At 45.0% G+C, this 19,195-nt stretch overlaps 1 protein-coding gene across 1 annotated transcript in view; it reads left to right on the top strand.

Annotated features, from left to right (window-relative positions):
* Positions 1 to 19,195, top strand: part of cacng2a (calcium channel, voltage-dependent, gamma subunit 2a) — a gene marked incomplete at both ends in the record, with an annotated part of 58,523 nt that overhangs the window by 20,136 nt on the left and 19,192 nt on the right. Inside the window, one exon of the mRNA XM_079232818.1 lies at positions 18,493 to 18,576. Coding sequence (XP_079088944.1) covers positions 18,493 to 18,576 — 84 coding nt within the window. The remainder of the gene's footprint in view (positions 1 to 18,492; positions 18,577 to 19,195) is intronic.

Raw genomic sequence — 19,195 nt, 5'->3', positions numbered from 1 at the left:
CATCATAGTGATCGAGGCACTTTTACACTTTATTTTAGTTAATTAATACATTTTTATTTTTGATTTATGACTAGAACAACTTGACAAACACTACTGAGCAGCAGCTCAAACTAACAGCTATAATATAATATGCATTATTCTGAATGTAGTATTCAGCATGATAAGTATTTTCTGTACTTTTAAGTATGTTTTGATGCTACTTTCGTACTGTTTGTACTGTACTGTGGTATTTGCTACTTTTACTTTGAAACTTTCACACGAAAGAAAAGAAAGAACACTTTTCTTCAACGTTTTAAGTTATTTTAACTTTCTCACTGTGCAAGAGGAACCGCCATGAGGTGAATAATGAGTTGAGTGAATAAGGAAACTCTGAAATCCTTCCTACATGTTGTTACAAACAGAGTTATCCTCCTACACCCATAAAAAGGCAGAGAGCTCATTCTTGACCTTAAAAAAAAACTTGTTGGGATTCATCTCTTTCTTTTCCCTCTTTCTCTCTCGAGGATGTGAGACTGAGCTTTTCTCCGGATGCCGGTGACTTATCGTTATTAGCATCCTGCTTTCACTGCAAAGAAAGACTGACATATGAACATCCGAGTGAATCATAATCGCTGTGAATGTAGCCAACTGTAAAAAGTACCTCACCCCCTCCCTCTCTATATGATGATGGCTCTGATACTCAGGAAGGATCAGTCATCTGCTCTGAACACACGAAGAAGAAGCTTCCCGAGCTTATTGTTTTGCTGCTGGATGAACATTTGTATTCTTTTAAAAGCAGCTGGAGAACCGAGGCTCTGATGGCGTCTGTGGGGACGATATCAACAGCAACGAGGTATCAGGTGGAGCGACTTGGCTCCCGACGCTCCGTGGGAACTGATACTCTGCTGCTGGCGGAGCTGCTGAGTACTACGATACTACAATACATCACTGTGTACTACTACAGTTCAGGGAGTTAGCCGAGACACACCCAGAGTGATCACTTTCACTTCCGACAAGGGGGACATACATTTATAGCCGTTCACTTTTTAGCATAGACTGAAATATGTTTATATTAAATTCAAAGAAAAATGTGAACGCCAGAAGTTTTTCTAATTTCGTCTGACAACTTTATTTTGATTATAATGTACGTGACGTGGTCAGATTTTAAAAAAGTATCCAGATCCGTTTACATGACCGGCATCCGCAGTGGATTAAGGAGTACTTATACTTTACTTAAGTAAAAGTAGTACCATAGAAGCACCTTTAATTTAGAAATACTCAATTTATAAGTAAAAGTCCTATTTAAAATATTACTAAAAAGTGTGATGAGCGATGTATTTTTTAAACATGACCTGTTATTTTTGTAGACGCTCATTACATTCAGCAATCAATGAATCAAAGTAGTTGTGATTTACTACAGTAGTACTGCATCATATCATAAAAGCAAGTATTTTTATGTAAAAAGTGACTACAAGTGTAGTAGAGGTCTGAACATGGTGTGTCCAAAGGTATGTGAACGAACACACACACACACACACACACGCTTTCATACTTTATTCTTTATTTGTACCTCTGATAGTACATAAACTACACAGTATAGTACAAGTACCGCTCCATTGGACTGTGAGAGGAAACCGGAGAGAACATGCAAACTCCACACAGAAGGAAGTACAAGTACCTCAAATATGTACCTAGTTGCCTGTGGCATTATTATATCCATGACATCAGAGGAAGATAATGACGACTGTTATGTAATTAAAAGCCAACATCCACCTGCTGAGAGAGAGAGAGAGAGAGAGAGAGAGAGAGAGAGAGAGAGAGAGAGAGAGAGAGAGAGAGAGAGATTATAAACACAGCTACATAGAAAACGTGTGTGTGCATCATGTGGTGGTTTTCATGCCAGTGTGAGATGGAGAAGGGGAGAGTAGGCGGGTGGACGAACACACTAAATATTTGGGTAGTGTGTGTGTGTGTGTGTGTGTGTGTGTGTGCGTGTGTGTGTGTGTGTGTGTGTGTGTGTGTGTGTGTGTGTGTGTATGTGTGTGCGATCAGGACCTGCAGCCACGAGAGTGAGTCAGACCTGTTAGCGGTCCCGATCATTCAGTCAAGAGATTACGCAACAGTGCATTATGATAATAATATGATAATTATGATGACACTCACACACAGCTGCAGTCCTACAGCTAAACTGACAGCTGTTTCCATTATTTTGTCCACCCTATTTACGTCTAGATAACAAACACAAACTGAACACAATAAGAAATGATCGGTCTGCATTTCGCTACTTGAGCTGATTTATCTACAACACAGATGTGTCCTGCTGGTTTGACCACATTACCCAGCATGCTCTCTTCTTTTTGAGTGCATGAACTTGAAGGCTGCAGTTGAGTTTAATTCAGTTTATATTAGTGGACTGACAAAGACGGGAGAGATATTTTGAATCCAATTTGACTTTTTATTTGGCAGAAGCCTAAATCTTATTGTTAAAAATGTGAACCTTTGCAGATTTACACAACTTTTATTTTGAGTTGATGATTTTTTTATGACTATTTTTAGTTTGTGGAGGAAAAAAGTAAAAAATTAAACAGAAAGCACAAAGCTTGTAACTCAGTTTAACGTTTGGAACTATTGTAAAAGGTAAAAAAACTCTTTTTTTTCACACCACATTTAATGAAAATGGCGTCCTGTCAGAAAAACAGCCCAAAATGTTTCACAGCTGCTATAGGTTTGCACTTTCTCCGTAATATGAAAAAATAAGTTGATCAAAAGAAACTTAATGTGCAGATTTCTTGCTCAATATTTTGAAGAAAAAATCACCCCAAAAAGGATTTTCTTTATTTTATGTAGTGAATTCAAAATATTTAAGTCAAAAGATGAATCTTTTGGTTGAGAAAATAATTGATAACCTTAATTGTCTGACTAATTAACACGTATGAACGAGCTCTGTCTCTGGAACATAACTTGTGAAAAAAACAGTAATTTAAATGACAACAATCACACATAAATAACTCGCAGTAGAGTGTTCATCTCTCGCTCTCCTTTCTGCTGTTCTCCTGCAGCTCCCTCTATCATTCCTGCTCACAGGAATCGTTATGATCTGGTGAAACAGCTGCATCGACTGCCTTTGATTTGTGATCTTTTATAGTCGCCACTAAAAGCATCCCCGCTTAGATCTGTCCTCAAGTGTTCCCGCCGTTATTAATGGCGTTTGGGAACCCGCTTGATTTAAATAAGAGTGCGGCACGTTTCAGAAGATCAATGTGCAGCTGTTTTAACGGGGATATTTACGACGCCCGGGAACCGTCCCGTTGTGCTCACCGTGCAGATTTCTCGGCGATATGGCGAGCTCACTTCCAAGGGAATGTGATGTAAATCATACGGAAGAGGCCGGCAGCGGAGGTCAAATCATTTAGGATTTCATCACAGAGAATGAGCAGCAGCTGCAACTTCATCATCACCGGCGCAGAGAGGCGAACAATCCGCCGCCCGTGTGCTAGCCTGAGCTGGATGGAGTGTGATGTTTCCCAGGTTGTGGCTATGAAGCTGAGGTGAGGAAGTTTAAAGGACGCTTTGTTCTCCAAAGCACACGGGGAAAAAAAAGGGGCATTACATCACCCTTGTTTCTAAGCAACACTAAGCTGTTGTCTGATTAGCTTCAGCTAAGCTAAATATAAACTATAAGGATGGTATAAATAAGGAAAGACATCATTCACTACCATGTGGGTCGGATTGTTCTTACTTACATTACAGTTGGATTCATGACACACAGGTTTATACCACCGTGCACATGATGGTGAACCAGGATTATTTGACAGGCGCTATCTGCAATCAGCATGCTGCCATTTCTCTACGTGAGACCATGTGGTTACAGGAGGTCCAGTTGGTGAAGTTGTTGCAGGAGAGCGTCGCCCCCAAATGCACAGATCCATAGCACAGTACAGCTGATCCTTAAAGAGATCCTGTGGAACCCTTTCGCCCACCAGACAAAACAAACACACACACAATTTGCAACCATCGGCTGAAACTGAAGGAAAGAAACATGTTTAGCGAGGTGTTAGCAAGAAGCTACAGTCGTCGGCTAACGTGAAGGCTTGCAAATAGACTGTATGTAAGAAGTGGACGTCACTCATTGGTTTGTGGTCTGATGTTGTGAAGCCATCTTGGAATACGGCCGTCACGACTCCTGCAGAATATAAGTTTATAGTTATGTGACCGTGGCGTTGATTGTTTATAGCCTAACGTTAGCTTCTCACTTCTGCCGGTTGCATTCATGCTTCAGAAATCCTAAATGTGGTGTTAATTTTTTTAAAGATTATCTTGCTGAACAAAACGTGGAAGTGTCATAAATGTTTGTTTGCCACACATTTTATTTTCTTCTATAATCCAAAATCAAATAGAAAAATCCTGTTGGCTGTTTGTCGAGGGGATCGGTGCGATGGTGACTTCCTATTGGTTCGAATTGTTTGTGGGCGGGACTTAATAGAGCTCTGTCTCTGTAGTCGATAAAAATATATGAAAAACCAAAACTATAACATTTGAGCCATAGATATGCTCTTATACTTTGTTGTAATCTAAGAGTGGGACACTGGATATTTTAATTATGAGAATAATTTATGAGGATGAAAGGTTGTCAATTTCCTAGTTATTGAATACATTTGACCAATGCATTAGTCAATTAATGCTTTTAAAAGTTGTTTTAATATCCCATGCATTTAGTTAAAAAGTGTGTTTGTGTGCCTTCCAGCAAGAGACACATAGTAAAATAAAACAAAAAAACGTGTAATATAAATAAACAGTAAAACAGTAATAAAACAGTAAAGAATATACAATAGCAGTATTTTACATACAGACAGAATAAAACAAATATTTAAAAATGTATTTAAAAATGATTTATATTGCACCAGTAATCAAAGCATGACGTGTTTTTGTGGTCTATTACGAGCGCAGTTGTTTGTGCAGTCTGGCAGCAGCAGGAAGGAAGGACTTATGGTACCTGGTTCTAAAGTACCTGGTTCTAAAGTACCTGGTTCTATAGTACCTGGTTCTAAAGTACCTGGTTCTATAGTACCTGGTTCTATAGTACCTGGTTCTATAGTACCTGGTTCTAAAGTAACCGGTTCTAAAGTACCTGGTTCTAAAGTACCTGGTTCTATAGTACCTGGTTCTATAGTACCTGGTTCTAAAGTACCTGGTTCTATAGTACCTGGTTCTAAAGTACCTGGTTCTAAAGTACCTGGTTCTATAGTACCTGGTTCTAAAGTAACCGGTTCTAAAGTACCTGGTTCTAAAGTACCTGGTTCTAAAGTAACCGGTTCTAAAGTACCTGGTTCTAAAGTACCTGGTTCTAAAGTAACCGGTTCTAAAGTAACCGGTTCTAAAGTACCTGGTTCTATAGTACCTGGTTCTAAAGTACCTGGTTCTAAAGTACCTGGTTCTATAGTACCTGGTTCTAAAGTACCTGGTTCTAAAGTAACCGGTTCTCAAGTTGCAGGAACAAATCCTTAGCGGGTTCACGGCGCTTCTGAAGCCTTTTCCTTGAGCCGTTTAGTCGGCGAGCAGCATGGCGGGTTTGTTCAGAGAGCGGATGTCGGCCTGAACTTGAAATACACTGACAACCTTTTGGGAGTTTTTCCTCGCCTGCTGCATCCTGAACCCAGGATGCGTGTAAACATTTATTTATTCATAACGTCTCCTGTAGTCGGTGTCCTCGTGCGCTCTCGCTGTTCACGGCAAACAAACGTCTGCGCCTCTAATTTGCTGGGGAACTTGTTTAAAATAGAGTTCGAGCAGCGGGATGAAACGAAGACGTACGAGTGTGTAAGCGTGTGAACGTTGTCGTGTCCATCTCGAGCTGCGTCAGTGTAGATCTGACATTGGGATTAGAAAACTGTACAATGGAGGTTATGAGTACAAATGTCCCCAATTTGTTGCATGTGGAGCTGAAACAATGAATCTATTAACACATTAAAAATAATCTCTCAAGAAAAAGAACGGTCTTGATAAGCGTTCAAGTCTTTTTTTAAGCAACATTGCCACAAATTCAAAGGTTGCGGCTCCTCAAATGTTTCACTGAATGTCGATAAATCAGCTGATTCATTGATAGTGAAAATAATTGTGAGGTGCAGCCCGACATGCATGTCATCGCCCATCTCTTTCTCCCTTCGTTTCCCTTGTAATCTCTTCTCTGTGCATTCAAAAAAGGAACAAAGGAAAAGCAAAAAAGGAATACTGTAACTGCATTGGAGGAACAATAACCGCAATTTGTAAATGGTGTTTCCCCCAAACTCTTAGCGAGTTGCTGAGTTCCTGCCACTCCAGTGATTGCGGTGTGAAGGATTAAGAGGGCGGTGTGTTGAAATACACTGACGCTCGCCCCGTCCTGCAGAGCGGACGCTTTGGGTCCGACCGCGGCCGCCTGATGGTCGGTTTAGTTCAGTCTCGCTGCTCTGCCTCCTTCCCAGTCAACGCATGACTTCCCTTTTTCCCTCTCAGTTTTTTAAAGGCCCCAAGTTGCTCCTGACTTAGTTTTTCTCCGGCCCCTGAAGGCACCATTCACACTTACACACGGTCTGAGATGAAAGTTGACAACGGGGAAAGAACCAAGTATCAATCTTTTATTATATAAACTATTAATAATAATGTAAATACACTTTAAACTGCTTTTTCAGTCCGAAAGATTGAGCTCAGTTTCACCATCCATTTTGGATCTCTCGTTTTAATCGACGTCCCTCTGTGGTCACGTTATACTTTCACTTTCTCACATGACTCAGTGAGTTCAAACTTCCTCATTTTGGTTCCGACGCTGAATTATGATACTTTGTCATAGTTTTACGCAGACAGGAAGCGGCGCTGACTGTTACTGGAACGTGATGTAGTGTTGCTGGTCACAAGCGTTTTAATAAGGAGAGCAAGTCGAGCTCTTACTCACTTTCCTCCCGTCGATTGTCTTTCTCTTGACTGAGTCGGGGCCATTTTCTTTAAACTGGAGTCAATTCCTCTTTGACTCATTTTGCTTTCGCCTGCAGCCAAGCGGCCTCCATCGGGCCGTAATTTGCATTGTTCTCCTGCCTGTGCACGCGTGTGTGTGTGTGTGTGTGTGTGTGTGTGTGTGTGTGTGTGTGTGTTGGCGCTGCCAGCAGCAGATGTGGTTCCCTCAGTCTCTTTGCGACGAAGCCGTTCTCCAGAGATGGAACAGCCAGAGTGAACGGCTTTAACTGAGCTGTGTCACACGGCTGATTTTTTAAAAAACGAGGTTGTTCGTGTTTCCAAAGAACCCCGGGATCACAAATAGATGTAAACCGGTTTCCTCCCGCGGAGCTGATTACATGATTGTGATTGGCGTAGGATGAGGTGTTGCTTTTTGCAGTTAATAGCGTGAGCTGTTTGCTTGGCCTGCGTTCTGGGAATGCCTCTCTCTCTCTCTCTCTCTCTCTCTCTCTCTCTCTCTCTGTGGGTGATGCTGCTGCCGAGGAACTCTTCTGAGGGAGCCGGACAGCTCTCGCCCCGTCTGACCAGAAGGCTGTGACGCACTCAGCTGTAACACCGCTGACTCACTGGCTCCCTGTTCCTGGATGTGTGAAATCTCATCCCCGCCCCTTCGTCGGCGGGTTCCCGCTTCGCTCGGTGACCTCGCTCGTCCCGGTGCGTCCACGCGTCTCGGGGCCGGGAGAGATCCCGCCCACTGCCTCCGACTCCACGCCGCTCCTCCGTCTCTGTTTGTGAAACGCAGACAGCTCACGGAGAAGCGGCGAGAGGAGGCCTGTAGGGACCGGAAAGAGATGCAGACGTCTCTTAGATTACGGCAAATTCAACGGCCAATCTTTGCGTTTAGTCAACGAGCGCTAGCTGATTTTACTTCAAATTTGATTACCTTTATGCATCATTATTAATATTATCTCAGCCAGGAGGATCATGCGATCGGTTGGGTGTGTGTGTGTGTGTGTGTGTGTGAGTGAGTGAGTGCGCATCTCTAAGTCTGTTCACGGCTAATCTCACATTCTGTTTCGACTACACCTTAAATAAAGAAAGTAGCACCTTAGTAGCACTTAAATGTTACTTACTGATAGCACTTTGTAGTTTGAAATTGTACTTTCTTGATTCTTGTTGTTCTGAGTTTGTACTCATGGTTGAATTAACTCATTTTAAGTCGCTTTGGATAAAAGCGACAGCGAAATAAAATGTGATGTTGCAGCAAACTAGCGTAATATCTTCGCTATACTCATTTATGGCTGCATGCTCGCGTGCCCCGGCCTGCAGGGGCCACGATAGTGATAATGCAGCTGAGTGCTTCACCGACCTGCAGCCGCGATTTAAATGAGAGCGTTTCTGTTGTGCGAGTGTAAAACACGTCTGATACCCGACAGATGGTTTTGACAGTTGTGTGTTGTGTTCATGCAATCAGACACAGAAACACCTGGTGGAGGTCTGTGCTTTACTGGGAGGAATGGAAGAGCTGCATGCAGAGGAGGAAGTCGACAGATTGGAGGAACGAGAGGCAACAGTTGCTGTAAAACACTGCACTCAGAGAAATATTAATAATAATAATGTCTTCAAACTTAAATGACCAAACGGAAAGATCTGATCCGCTCTCATCAGCAGGACGACATAATGTTTATTAACCTGAATTCAACAGTTTTAATTTGTGACAACGATGATTCCTCGTGAAGTTTAGGCACAAATACGACTTGGGATCATAATTTGGGTTAAAGTTTCGGGAGCTTTTTGTAAACTAAATGTAAGTCTGAGGCTACATGGACACATCATCCACCTGACCGCTATAATAACGCCACCTGCCTTCGACTCAGGCTTTGTTAATTAAACATACACTCTGCTGTTTTGGGGCTCTTGCTGAAAAGTCTCTTCAATAAATAAAGCATGTCGTATATTCTCAATCTGAATATTACGGTTACATCTTGAAACAAACTTAGTTGCGTTGCTTTTCTAAAAATGCACATTAACTGTCACCTCCCTCGAGAGCTAGAAACTTGTGTTTAGTTTCCAGCTCCTGAGCAGTTCAGGGTCAGGAAGTCGCCCTGAAAGAGGAGGGAGATTCAGAGGGAACAATGCACGTTAAGTTCCTCCACCGTGTAAAAACAGGAGGCTATAAATAGAGTGATTTGAGAGGAGAGGAGTCGAGAAAGCAGTGGGGTGAAACGAGTATGACGAAGGGGTTTCTCGCCTCCCCGCGGGTTCGGCGGCGGATCACAGGCGCTCTCCACCTCCCTTTCCTACTGCTTCTCCATCGGCACATCATCTCGGGAGTAAACAGACCCGCAGACCTTTGCAGCAGCTCTCAGACAGACGGACATCGCGGCGTTCGGGGGGCCAGAGAGGAGCGGCTTTGTTCCAGAGCCGAGCCGCGGGAGGTCAAATGACTGTCTAACATCTGTCAGTCATCCTCCAACGAGCCGAAACCTGACGGCACCTCGCTGCCTCCATTAGTCTGCCTCCCACATCTCCTCCGGCTACAGCTGCTGCGCTACCTGCCTGCCAACTTCTCCATAGACGGCAAGATACATCTTTATCGGCGAAGCTGCTAATATCGTATTCCGCTCGGTCGGCCTCGCTGCAGCATTAAAGATGGAGAAATGAGAGCTTTCGTGGTACATGTCAAATGTATAAAACATGTTTTTTAATCTATTATTATATATCTAAATCCCTCTTCGTTTCTCTTCCGGTAAAACGTTTCTCATGACTCATCCTGCACTCGGGGGTGTATACATAAATACATAAATTATGTCCAATCAAATGTGATCTGGAGAAACCAGCTCACCTCTCTCATCAGGGGAACCAGAGCGTCTGAGGTTTTGTTCCGTACTCAACAATAACTTTGACATTGTAGCAACTAAAAGCCTTTAAAGTCACGGCTCTGTGACCAAGACGAGGGGTTAGTTCAGACGTGTCTGTTCACACGGCAGCACTGAGAGGAGCCATTGTGGCAAGCAGAGGTTATAACTAGAAGCTGAAGAAAGCAAATATAGATGGATGCAAACAAAACATTGTTCTGGCAGCTTTATGTTTTTATAACCGTTGTTTCACTTTTTAAACCAGACGCTAAACGCTTTTACGTCCGGTGTAGACAGGAAGTTAAACGACACAATGATGATGGACAGTGAAAGCCCCATGATGTCATCATGTAAGTTTATTGTACAAAAAGCAAAAAAAGGGATTAAAAGAAGATGTATTTCTATTGTAGGAGTTCAGTTTTGGAACAACGCTAAAATGGATGTAAGAACGGCCAACTCATTTTTGGTTTTCAAAAGGATTATTTATAAAAAAACATTTTCAGGGTTACAAGTGTGAATTAAATGTATATATATATATATATATATATATATATATATATATATATATATATATATATATATATAGTGTGTGTGTGTGTGTGTGTGTGTGTGTGTGTGTGTATATGTAAATAATAAATTATTATCAATTAAATCAGATAATTAATTCGAAATAATGAAAAAATTAAATATATATATATATAGACATATATACACACACACATATATATATATAAAATGAAGAAAATAAATGAAATATATATAGACATATATACACACACATATATATATATATATATATATATATATATATATATATATATATATATATATATATATATATATACACACACACATATATATATTTCATTTTTTCATTATTTCGAATTAATTATCTGATTTAAACGATAATGATAATTTAGGATAGGAATATGTAAGCATTGTTTGTTTCTATACCTTTACAGTCTTTCTGTTTTGTATATTATATAGAATACTGTATTGTATTGTAATGATTGACTGAATAAAACACACAAACAATCATGGGTTGGAGGTTCGTCTGGATCTTAGTTTACCTCATACATAAAAACAAAAAAAAGGAATTCACTCATCTGTGAGTGGAGGCAAACATCAATGACTTGACCGGTCTGCTAAAATGATACCCTGCCCGCTGCATCTTCACTGTCCCATACGTCACATCTCTTTAACTTAAGATGCTCCAACTGTTATTTCACTGTGTCTTTAAGTCTTCACTCAACAGTTCTGCAGCAGCACTGACGTGAAAAAAGCATGTTTTCAGAGGCGGAGAAGCTACACATCTGTGTTGTGTGGCGTGTGTGTGTGTGTGTGTGCGTATGGGCCTCCCTGCCTTAGCGGGGTCATTACCAAGATGAATATAGTGATTATAAAGATGAATAAGGTGTGATTATGAAGATGAATAAGGCGATTAGGGCTCTTGTCACTGCTGCTAGGGCGGCAGTTGGAGGAGGGTGGGGGATGTCAGCGCGTAACATGCGTGAACCCATTACACCTTTTCCCCCTCAGAGGATTTATCCGCACATACCTATAGACGCTCATGAGAGTGCTGCGACGCCGGGCCAGAGGAGGCCATTTGTGTTCATTTGTGCTGTTAAATGACCCGCGCATGCAATATTTCTCCTTCCGGCGGCTGCTCGGCGCTATAATCCCGCTTATGTGTTTGACCCGGCGCTGCAACAGCGGCTGAGTAACGCCGCGAGTCCAGGGGTTAAAGACGCCGCTCACCGCCCGTGTGATCCTCTCCCATCCCGGATAGCTATATCCATGGCAACCGGTTCTGATGTCCACATGGCAACGGCTGCCGTAGGGACCGAGGATGGAGGTGGGAGGAGGAGGTTGTGGGCGAGAGGGGAGCGAGGGGGAGAGGGTTTCTGGATGCTGACGCACTCGGCGGCTGCCTGGAAAGTTTTTGAGAATGCCGCCCACTGACGAATCAGAAGTGGGCTTGAATCTCTCTCTCTCTCTCTCTCTCTCTCTCTCTCTCTCTCTCTCTCTCTCTAACTCTTTTGAAACAGCACCTCCCACTCAGTCGAGAGTCCTCCTGAGCCCCCTGCACCACCCCTCACTCCATCCACCCCTTCCCATCATGCACCTCCTCCGTGTTTGTGTCTCATCAAACCTTTGTCTCCGTCTGCAGCGCTGTGGCAGCTGTGATCGTGTTTGATCGCCGGTTGAGGGGTTGCGTGCGTGGGCGGGCCTCGCCAGGATGTCTCTCTCCTCGGCCGTCCAGGAGGGATTCGTCCGGCTCTCGCTGCTTTTTCCAGCCTGCTTACTCGCACAGCGCGATGGCGGCCGATGTAAATGCAATGGAGGGACAGAACACCCTGGGTTTGCGGCCCCTTCTCGTTCCCCGGGTTGTGAAACGGCGGTGCTTTGTCACGCCCTTCGACGTCCGATAGCGACGCCCTGAGTCCATCTGTGTCCATTATGTGACGCAACTGCTCTGGAAGACAATGATGTTGTGTGAAGAGCAACAGAGGGAGGAAGATGTGGAGGCTGGATGGGTGAAACAAACACAGGACTTTCAACCAGGAGGCTGGTGTTCGTGTCCCAAAGTGTTGTTTCAATTAGTTACATTTGTGATGTCTGTGACGTTCTTTAAGTTTTAATTCACATACTTATTTTAAGTCATGAGTTTTTGTCCAGTTTGTTTACCGTAAAAGTTGGGTTGTAAGCCGCTAGCTCCCCGCTGTAGCCAGCTAGCTCGCCGCTAGCTCCCCGACAACCACCGAAGGTAGCGGGACCAGCCCCGGCACGACGCCAGACTCGGGACGCCGGTAGTAGCAGCGGGGAGCTAGCAGCAGCGCTAGCTTGCTACAGCGGGGAGCTAGCAGCAGCGCTAGCTGGCTACAGCGGGGAGCTAGCAGCAGCGCTTGCTGGCTACAACAGGGAGCTTGCAGCAGCGCTAGCTGGCTTCAGCGGGGAGCTAGCAGCAGCGCTAGCTGGCTTCAGCGGGGAGCTAGCGGGGACAACCACCAAAGGTAGTAGCGTCCTATAACCCGACTTTTACAGTATATCTAATCTAATGATCTTTCCTTGAAGATAGTGTCGCTGCACCAAAAGGGAAGAGAAGTAATGACAGATGAAAAGGAGACCTTGGGTCAGGTGGTCTTGGACAGGCAGATGTGTGTAGAGGTGTGTGCAGTTATCGTGTCGCGGCCCGGTGTCGTTGTTTTTTTTAGCGCTGGATTTAATGAAGGTAGACAAAGCTGACGGCCGAGCGTAACGGCACTGCACGCTGACGCGCCACTTCTCAAATTGGAGGTTGCCGTTTCATCAACATGTCTGTCCTGTGGTCTTCCTGGAGTTTAATGACTCCCTTTGCATCCCACCTTAACATCCCACCTTTGCACTTTTGCACCCTGCACCAAATTACACCAAACAGACTTGCAAAGCAAATTTCAAGGTGAGAAACATGCTAAACTAGCATAGCCTGATTGCAGCTACTGCATTAATTTAGAGATTATAACACGGTTACAGAGTTTACCTTTCATTTCAAACCACGCCGTAGAATCATGGAGCGCCACAAGCACCTCGCACAAATAGCCTAATGATTAGTAAAAAGAGAAAATGACCAATGTTGTTGCACAAATAGTAATGAGCATGCAGGTCACTGACAGAAAGCTTCAGCGTAACACTTTCGCGGCCTCATTTAATCCGGTGTGAGTCAAGGAGGGAGAAGTTGCCTTTAAGCTTGCAGGAAGTCCTCTGCAGCAGGCCAGAAACTTCCCACTCAAGAGGGAGATGGCAAAAGAGAAAAAAGAGGGTTTACTTTTCCTGCTGCTGTGTAATATAACCAGCAGCCAGAGGCCATGCTGGTGGTATCAACAAGCGTAAGAAGAAAACCTCTTTTAACCAGTCAACACCTAAACCTTGGAAGGCTTCCACATTAAGCAGCGCTCAGCCTCAGCTGGAGCGGCTCCAAAGCCCTGCGCCTATATGTGAACATCCGCCAGGGGAACGCTTCTTTTTTATATATTTTTAAAAAACACAAATAAAGAGCAACACAGCGACGTCACCGGCGCAGGAATAGCTTCTCCTCGTGGTTACGGGCTCGCCGCTGACCAGGATAAACCCCGGGTCCCTCAGGAGCAGACCCTGAGCCTCGCTGTGGTGGGCCACTATAAATCTACATCCTATGAGCTATGGGCTCTTCTCCGTTCCACAACAACCCCCTTCTCTCCACTGCACTCCACTCTTGAGTGCTTCTCTGTCTCTGCAGGCTGTGTGGTAATGAAGTGCTTTATGGCTGCAGAGGATGGGAGGGGACGTGGGGGGGTTATCCCATAGCTCATTCCCAGTGCAGGGGGCACAGCGGTGACTGGGATGATGAAGTAAGTCTGGACCCTCCCGACCCCAGCGCAAGGGTCCGCGCGGGTTCGGTGACCTCAGCAGGACTTCTCAGGTAACCCGCTCTACGAGTTATTAGCTCTCGAGCGAGCTACAGGATCCTGAAGCCCGGTTGTCGACGAGGGTTTAGAGTGCAGAGGGTTTTCGTTTGTTGTGTTTAAACTATCTGAAAGCCCTCCGAGACTCTCGCGGTGATTAAAGGCTACGCAATCACAAGCTTGACTCACTGCCCTTAATGTCGGGGAAAACATGTTTTTCACCTTGTTAGCTAATTCCTCCCGTCATAATGTTTGTCTTTAGAGAATTAAATGTCGGTAAATGAACTAAAACCTTTGCCTCCTTGTGTTATAATATTAAAACCAGACTATTTCCTTCCCACTGAGCTGAATTCTACTCACCATCAAACATGTTTGAACAGTATTCACAACACCAGTTTCTAAAATGAAACAGATTGCAGCATCTCGTCTGTCTGTCAGGTTTGAAATATTTAACATTTTCAACAACGATTGTTTGAATTGTTATGAGATTTGTCCCTCAGAGGATGAATTCTTCCAGCACATTCTTACTCCCATAACCTTGGTGATCCTCTAACTTTCCATCCAGCATCATCACCAAGTCAAAGTCCCAAATACAGTGGTCCCTCATAATCAGCTTTATTTTTTACAATTATTATAAATGTTTTAAGGCCGTAAAACGCCAAACCTCACACTTTTATACACTTTTCAACCCTTTTTGCATCCCTGTTAAAACGTATTGCTGCTGTCGTCCGTATGTTATTTTCCTCCTTCTTTACGTAACGAACCGAAGATTCATTTATTCCGTAATGGCGCCATACAGCCGCGTAGCTTCTACCTCCCTTTAGCATGTCCAGAAGTCCAACTTTTTCTGCGATGGTAAGCATCTTCCTCTGCCTTTTGGGTGCGACCGCAGGTGCTTTTTTCGTTGCAGTTCGTTTCATCGACATTATGGGTTTTTTTCGGGCAGAAAACTTGCAAACATACAGCACTTCAGAGTCACACTGCTAGCGATTGAACGTTTATGTAAATCTGGCTAGCCGAACGCATTCTGTACTGTACAGAAGACACTGCAGGGAGGAGATTGATTGACAATGGTGTACAGTACAGTCCCTTAGCCAATCAGGACGCAGAACACAATGCACGTTCATACTGTACACTGTAAAAAAAAAGCATGCAAAATTACACTAAAAAAAACCTGCGTTATAGTGAGGGACAACTGTATACCTCAATATAATAATAAATCACAACGACTATGCAGCTTAACCGTAGACTCTTTGGTCAGTGCTAGGACCTGATTAATGTGGCTCTAATTTAATTGGAATGTAATTCAATGTTACCAAAACATTTGGGATCTTTAGAAGCGCTTCATAATGTGGCTCCCGTGGCCCTCCCCGCCAACTAAATGTGGAACCTCAAAAGCTCACTGCTCTGCAAGCGCGGCTCCGTGAATACAGGTGTTTCTCCTGAAGTGGAAAGTGTTTTGACCTGAGCCTCCGGTAACGTCTCATCGGTGCCGCCTGCCAAAGATCCTAGCGGCCAGCCGGCGCTCTCCACGCCTCGGCCTCGGCGCTCACACTCACGCACGTGGGGGAGGTCCCCCCGAAAAGAAAATGCCATTATAAAACATTTACCAGCCTGCTGAGTTTACATGTCTTACAAGAAAAGGACCGTTTGGAGCGGTTAAGTGTCACATAAATCTTTCAGCACGCTAATTGAAGTGGTTCCCCCAATAGGCCACTCTCCACAGCTGCTATTACAAAATCGCACAACTGCGGATGGGACGGCCAGCTGCAAACCCAATCTCACACCCACTTGATAACGTTGTTAAGACACACACACACACACACACACACACACACACGCTGCTCGTAGTTTGCTCAGACAGATCCACTGGGAGCGTGCACTGTAGTCGTATGTAAACACAAGTCATCTTTCAGTGAAATGTGCTCCGAGAGGCGGCACAAGTGTGTGTGTGTCTGCGTGTGTGTGTTTGTGTGTGTGTGTGTGTGTCTGTGTGCGCTCCACACAACTTATTTAGAGCTTATTTAAGCGGTGCAAGTTGAAGAGGAACACGGTGTTATTTGCAGCAGCAGCCTGGGGGAGTCGTTGCAGGAGGTGGAGGGTTACACCTCCAGTATGCAGCGGCTCACATCTGAAAGCCAGATCGCTCCGGCTAGCTGCCGGCTAGCTGCCGGCTAGCTGCCGGGTAGCTGCCGGCTAGCTGCCGGCTAGCTGCCGAGCGTCTCCACCCAAAGCTTCAGAAAGGATTACTTTGAGCTTCATGCCACCGCGCTAGTTAACGGAGCTCACCTTCCAGCTGATTGGGACGAGCGCTCTAATCTCCTTTAGCTTCATGTCGTGTATCAGAGCATCCAGTGCAGAGCTGAGCAGCCCTTAAACTCTGGAGGGCTTTTTTCATGGCTCAGCAATTACCGAGGCCCAAAACTGATGTATTCCACCTCCCGCTCCATTCTCCCTCTCTGTCCTCCAGAGCCTCTCCGTTCCTGCCCTCCTGTATTTATCCCTCCTGCTCTGCATTGTCTTTCTTTATCTCGCTCTCGTCCGAAACCTGTTGATGAAACTGGAAAAGTGTGTGAGTGTGTGTGTGTGTGTGTGTGTGTGTGTGTGTGTGTGTGTGTGTGTGTGTGTGTGTGTGTGTGTGTGTGTGTGTGTGTGTGTGTGCGTGTGTGAGTGTGTGTGTGTGTGTGTGTGTGCGTGAGTGTGTGTGTGTGTGCGTCTGTTTGGGCGTGTGTGTGTCTGCGTATGTGCGTGTGTGTGTGTCTGCGTGTGTGTGTGTGTGTGAGTGTGTGTCTGCGTGTGTGTGTGTGTGTGTGTGTCTGTGTGTGTGAGTGTGTGTGCGTGTGTGTGTGTGTGAGTGTGTGTCTGTGTGTGTGTGTGTGTGTGTCTGCGTGTGTGTGTGTGAGTGTGTGTCTGCGCGTGTGTGTGTCTGTTTGGCCGTGTGTGTGTCTGCGTGTGTGTGTGTGTGTTTCTGCGTGTGTGTGTGCGTGTCTGTTTGGGCGTGTGTGTGTGTATGTGTCTGTGTGTGTGAGTGAGTGAGTGAGTGAGTGAGTGAGTGAGTGAGTGAGTGTGTGTTTGATTGTGTCCGTTAAGGATTAGTGTGTTCCCACAATCACCACACTGCACTTGATGATGGAAAAGTTGGTGTATTGATCGAAACCGACTTAGTGAATCAATCATTACATGAAACATGTGTATAATATGTAGGATTTCCCTTGAAATAATGTGTAGTCTCATAATAAGTAAAGAAGTGTCTTCTCCTTCATCATGATTGCGTTGCTGTGTTCAGGGCCATCAGGAGTCTCATCTTCTCTCAAGTTACTTCACCAAACGACCAGAAATGTCACATTTCCATCCTGGTTTTCCGTCGTTGGATCTGTGACCGCTCGTCCAATTCGTTCTCAAAGAAATCCGCTAAACTCGCCGAATGACATTGAGACAATCAAAACACGCGACTAAGTACAGGAGCCTCTGAACAGCCGGCGGCGGCTGCCAGCCGGCAGGTAGCGGCACGCGGGTGGCCGAGCGGATCGAAGGCGCTTTGATGGCTCCAGGTGACACTGTCTACTGTCTGAGTGGTCATCACCTGGGCGGGTCCCTCTCTCTCTCCACTGCCGTTCACAAAGTAACAACGGCCCCCCCCACCCCCACCCCCCGCCGTTCCCATCGTGCCTCGCTGCCAAAAAACCTCCTCGGCAACACCTGGCACCATGGTAGCCAACACCTGCTCTCCTAATTAGACGGACACTGGAGGGAGAGGAGATGAAGAAGTTAATGAAAACGCTAATCTGGTCCAATCAAACGCCGAGGCATCTGCCTCCTCGCCGCAGCAGCAGCAGGTCGCGGTAATGGCCGCCTTATGGGCGCCTCCCCCGCCACGCCACCTTGAGTGACCTCATCAATGCCAAAACTCCGCTGAGAGGCTGCAAATAGAGGAGAGCGGGCGGGAGGGAGGAGGGAGGGAGGAGGGAGGGAGGAGGGGATGCCGGCGTTGCCGCTTCCTGGACGGACAGAGGAAGCCGGACCAGCGAGGTGTCAGCCAAATGAAGGAGCTTTCAGAGATGAGGTTCCCGGTGCGCGGCAGCTGGAGCGGCTCCAGGTCGCGCCAGCTGCGCCGCTCTTGTTTACAAGCCGCCACCTGCCGCCTCTGAGGAGCCTCTCCTGGTCGGTGCGAGAGGCCTTTTATTAAGGGGCCTCCGTGAACTGAGGTGTTGTTTTTTGGAGTTACAGAGAAAAGAGGTAGAAGTTTGTGTCTTTTGTGTGTTTGAACTTCACTGAACTCTTTCTGTGTTTCCCTTCCCCCACAACAGGAAACTTCAAAGGGATGTGTAAACAGATAGACCACTTTCCAGAGGAAACGGACTACGAAGCGGATCCATCTGAATACTTCTTACGTGAGTCTCCCTATGTTCACACAGTATACATCATATTTGCACACTAGATTTTAATTTTTTCCTGCCTAGCAACTCGTCTGTTTTTACTGCTGTGCGTAACACAACGTGCGGTGTCACAGTCTGTCTGCTAATCATAGAGAAAAATGAATATATAAAAATCCCAATAATGACTCCATACTGTTCGTCAGCTCAATACTCTCCTCTGATTGGCCGATTTATGTGTTTGAGATTGAGACATGCAATGTAATGAATATGTTTATTACGGCTCTGCTACGATAACAGAGAGTAATTAACCATGAATACTTTAAAGAGCGTTTTATAAATCTCTAAATCTACTTTCACTTGAGCAGATTTAGTTTTTATTTTCACACGTAACAGTAGCAGTGTGGATGTGTAGCGTACGGGATTAGCATCATTGAAGTAAAGTTACCGATCCCAGTAAAAGTTCGTGGACTCGGACACACAAACCAGGAGAAACCTTGTTGTTGTGGTTGTCTGCTTGTTGAAGCACAACGTCTCGCTGTCTGTTGCTCCACATGTTGAACAGACACCATGTGACATGAGGGCGTGGAGGCTTTGGCGTTGCTTCAGGGCAGATAAAGAGAGCGCTGTTGATTCA

Source organism: Taurulus bubalis (assembly GCF_910589615.1).
Source record: "Taurulus bubalis genome assembly, chromosome: 17".
NCBI lineage: Eukaryota > Metazoa > Chordata > Actinopteri > Perciformes > Cottidae > Taurulus > Taurulus bubalis.
This window is presented reverse-complemented; position numbering and strand designations above follow the sequence as displayed.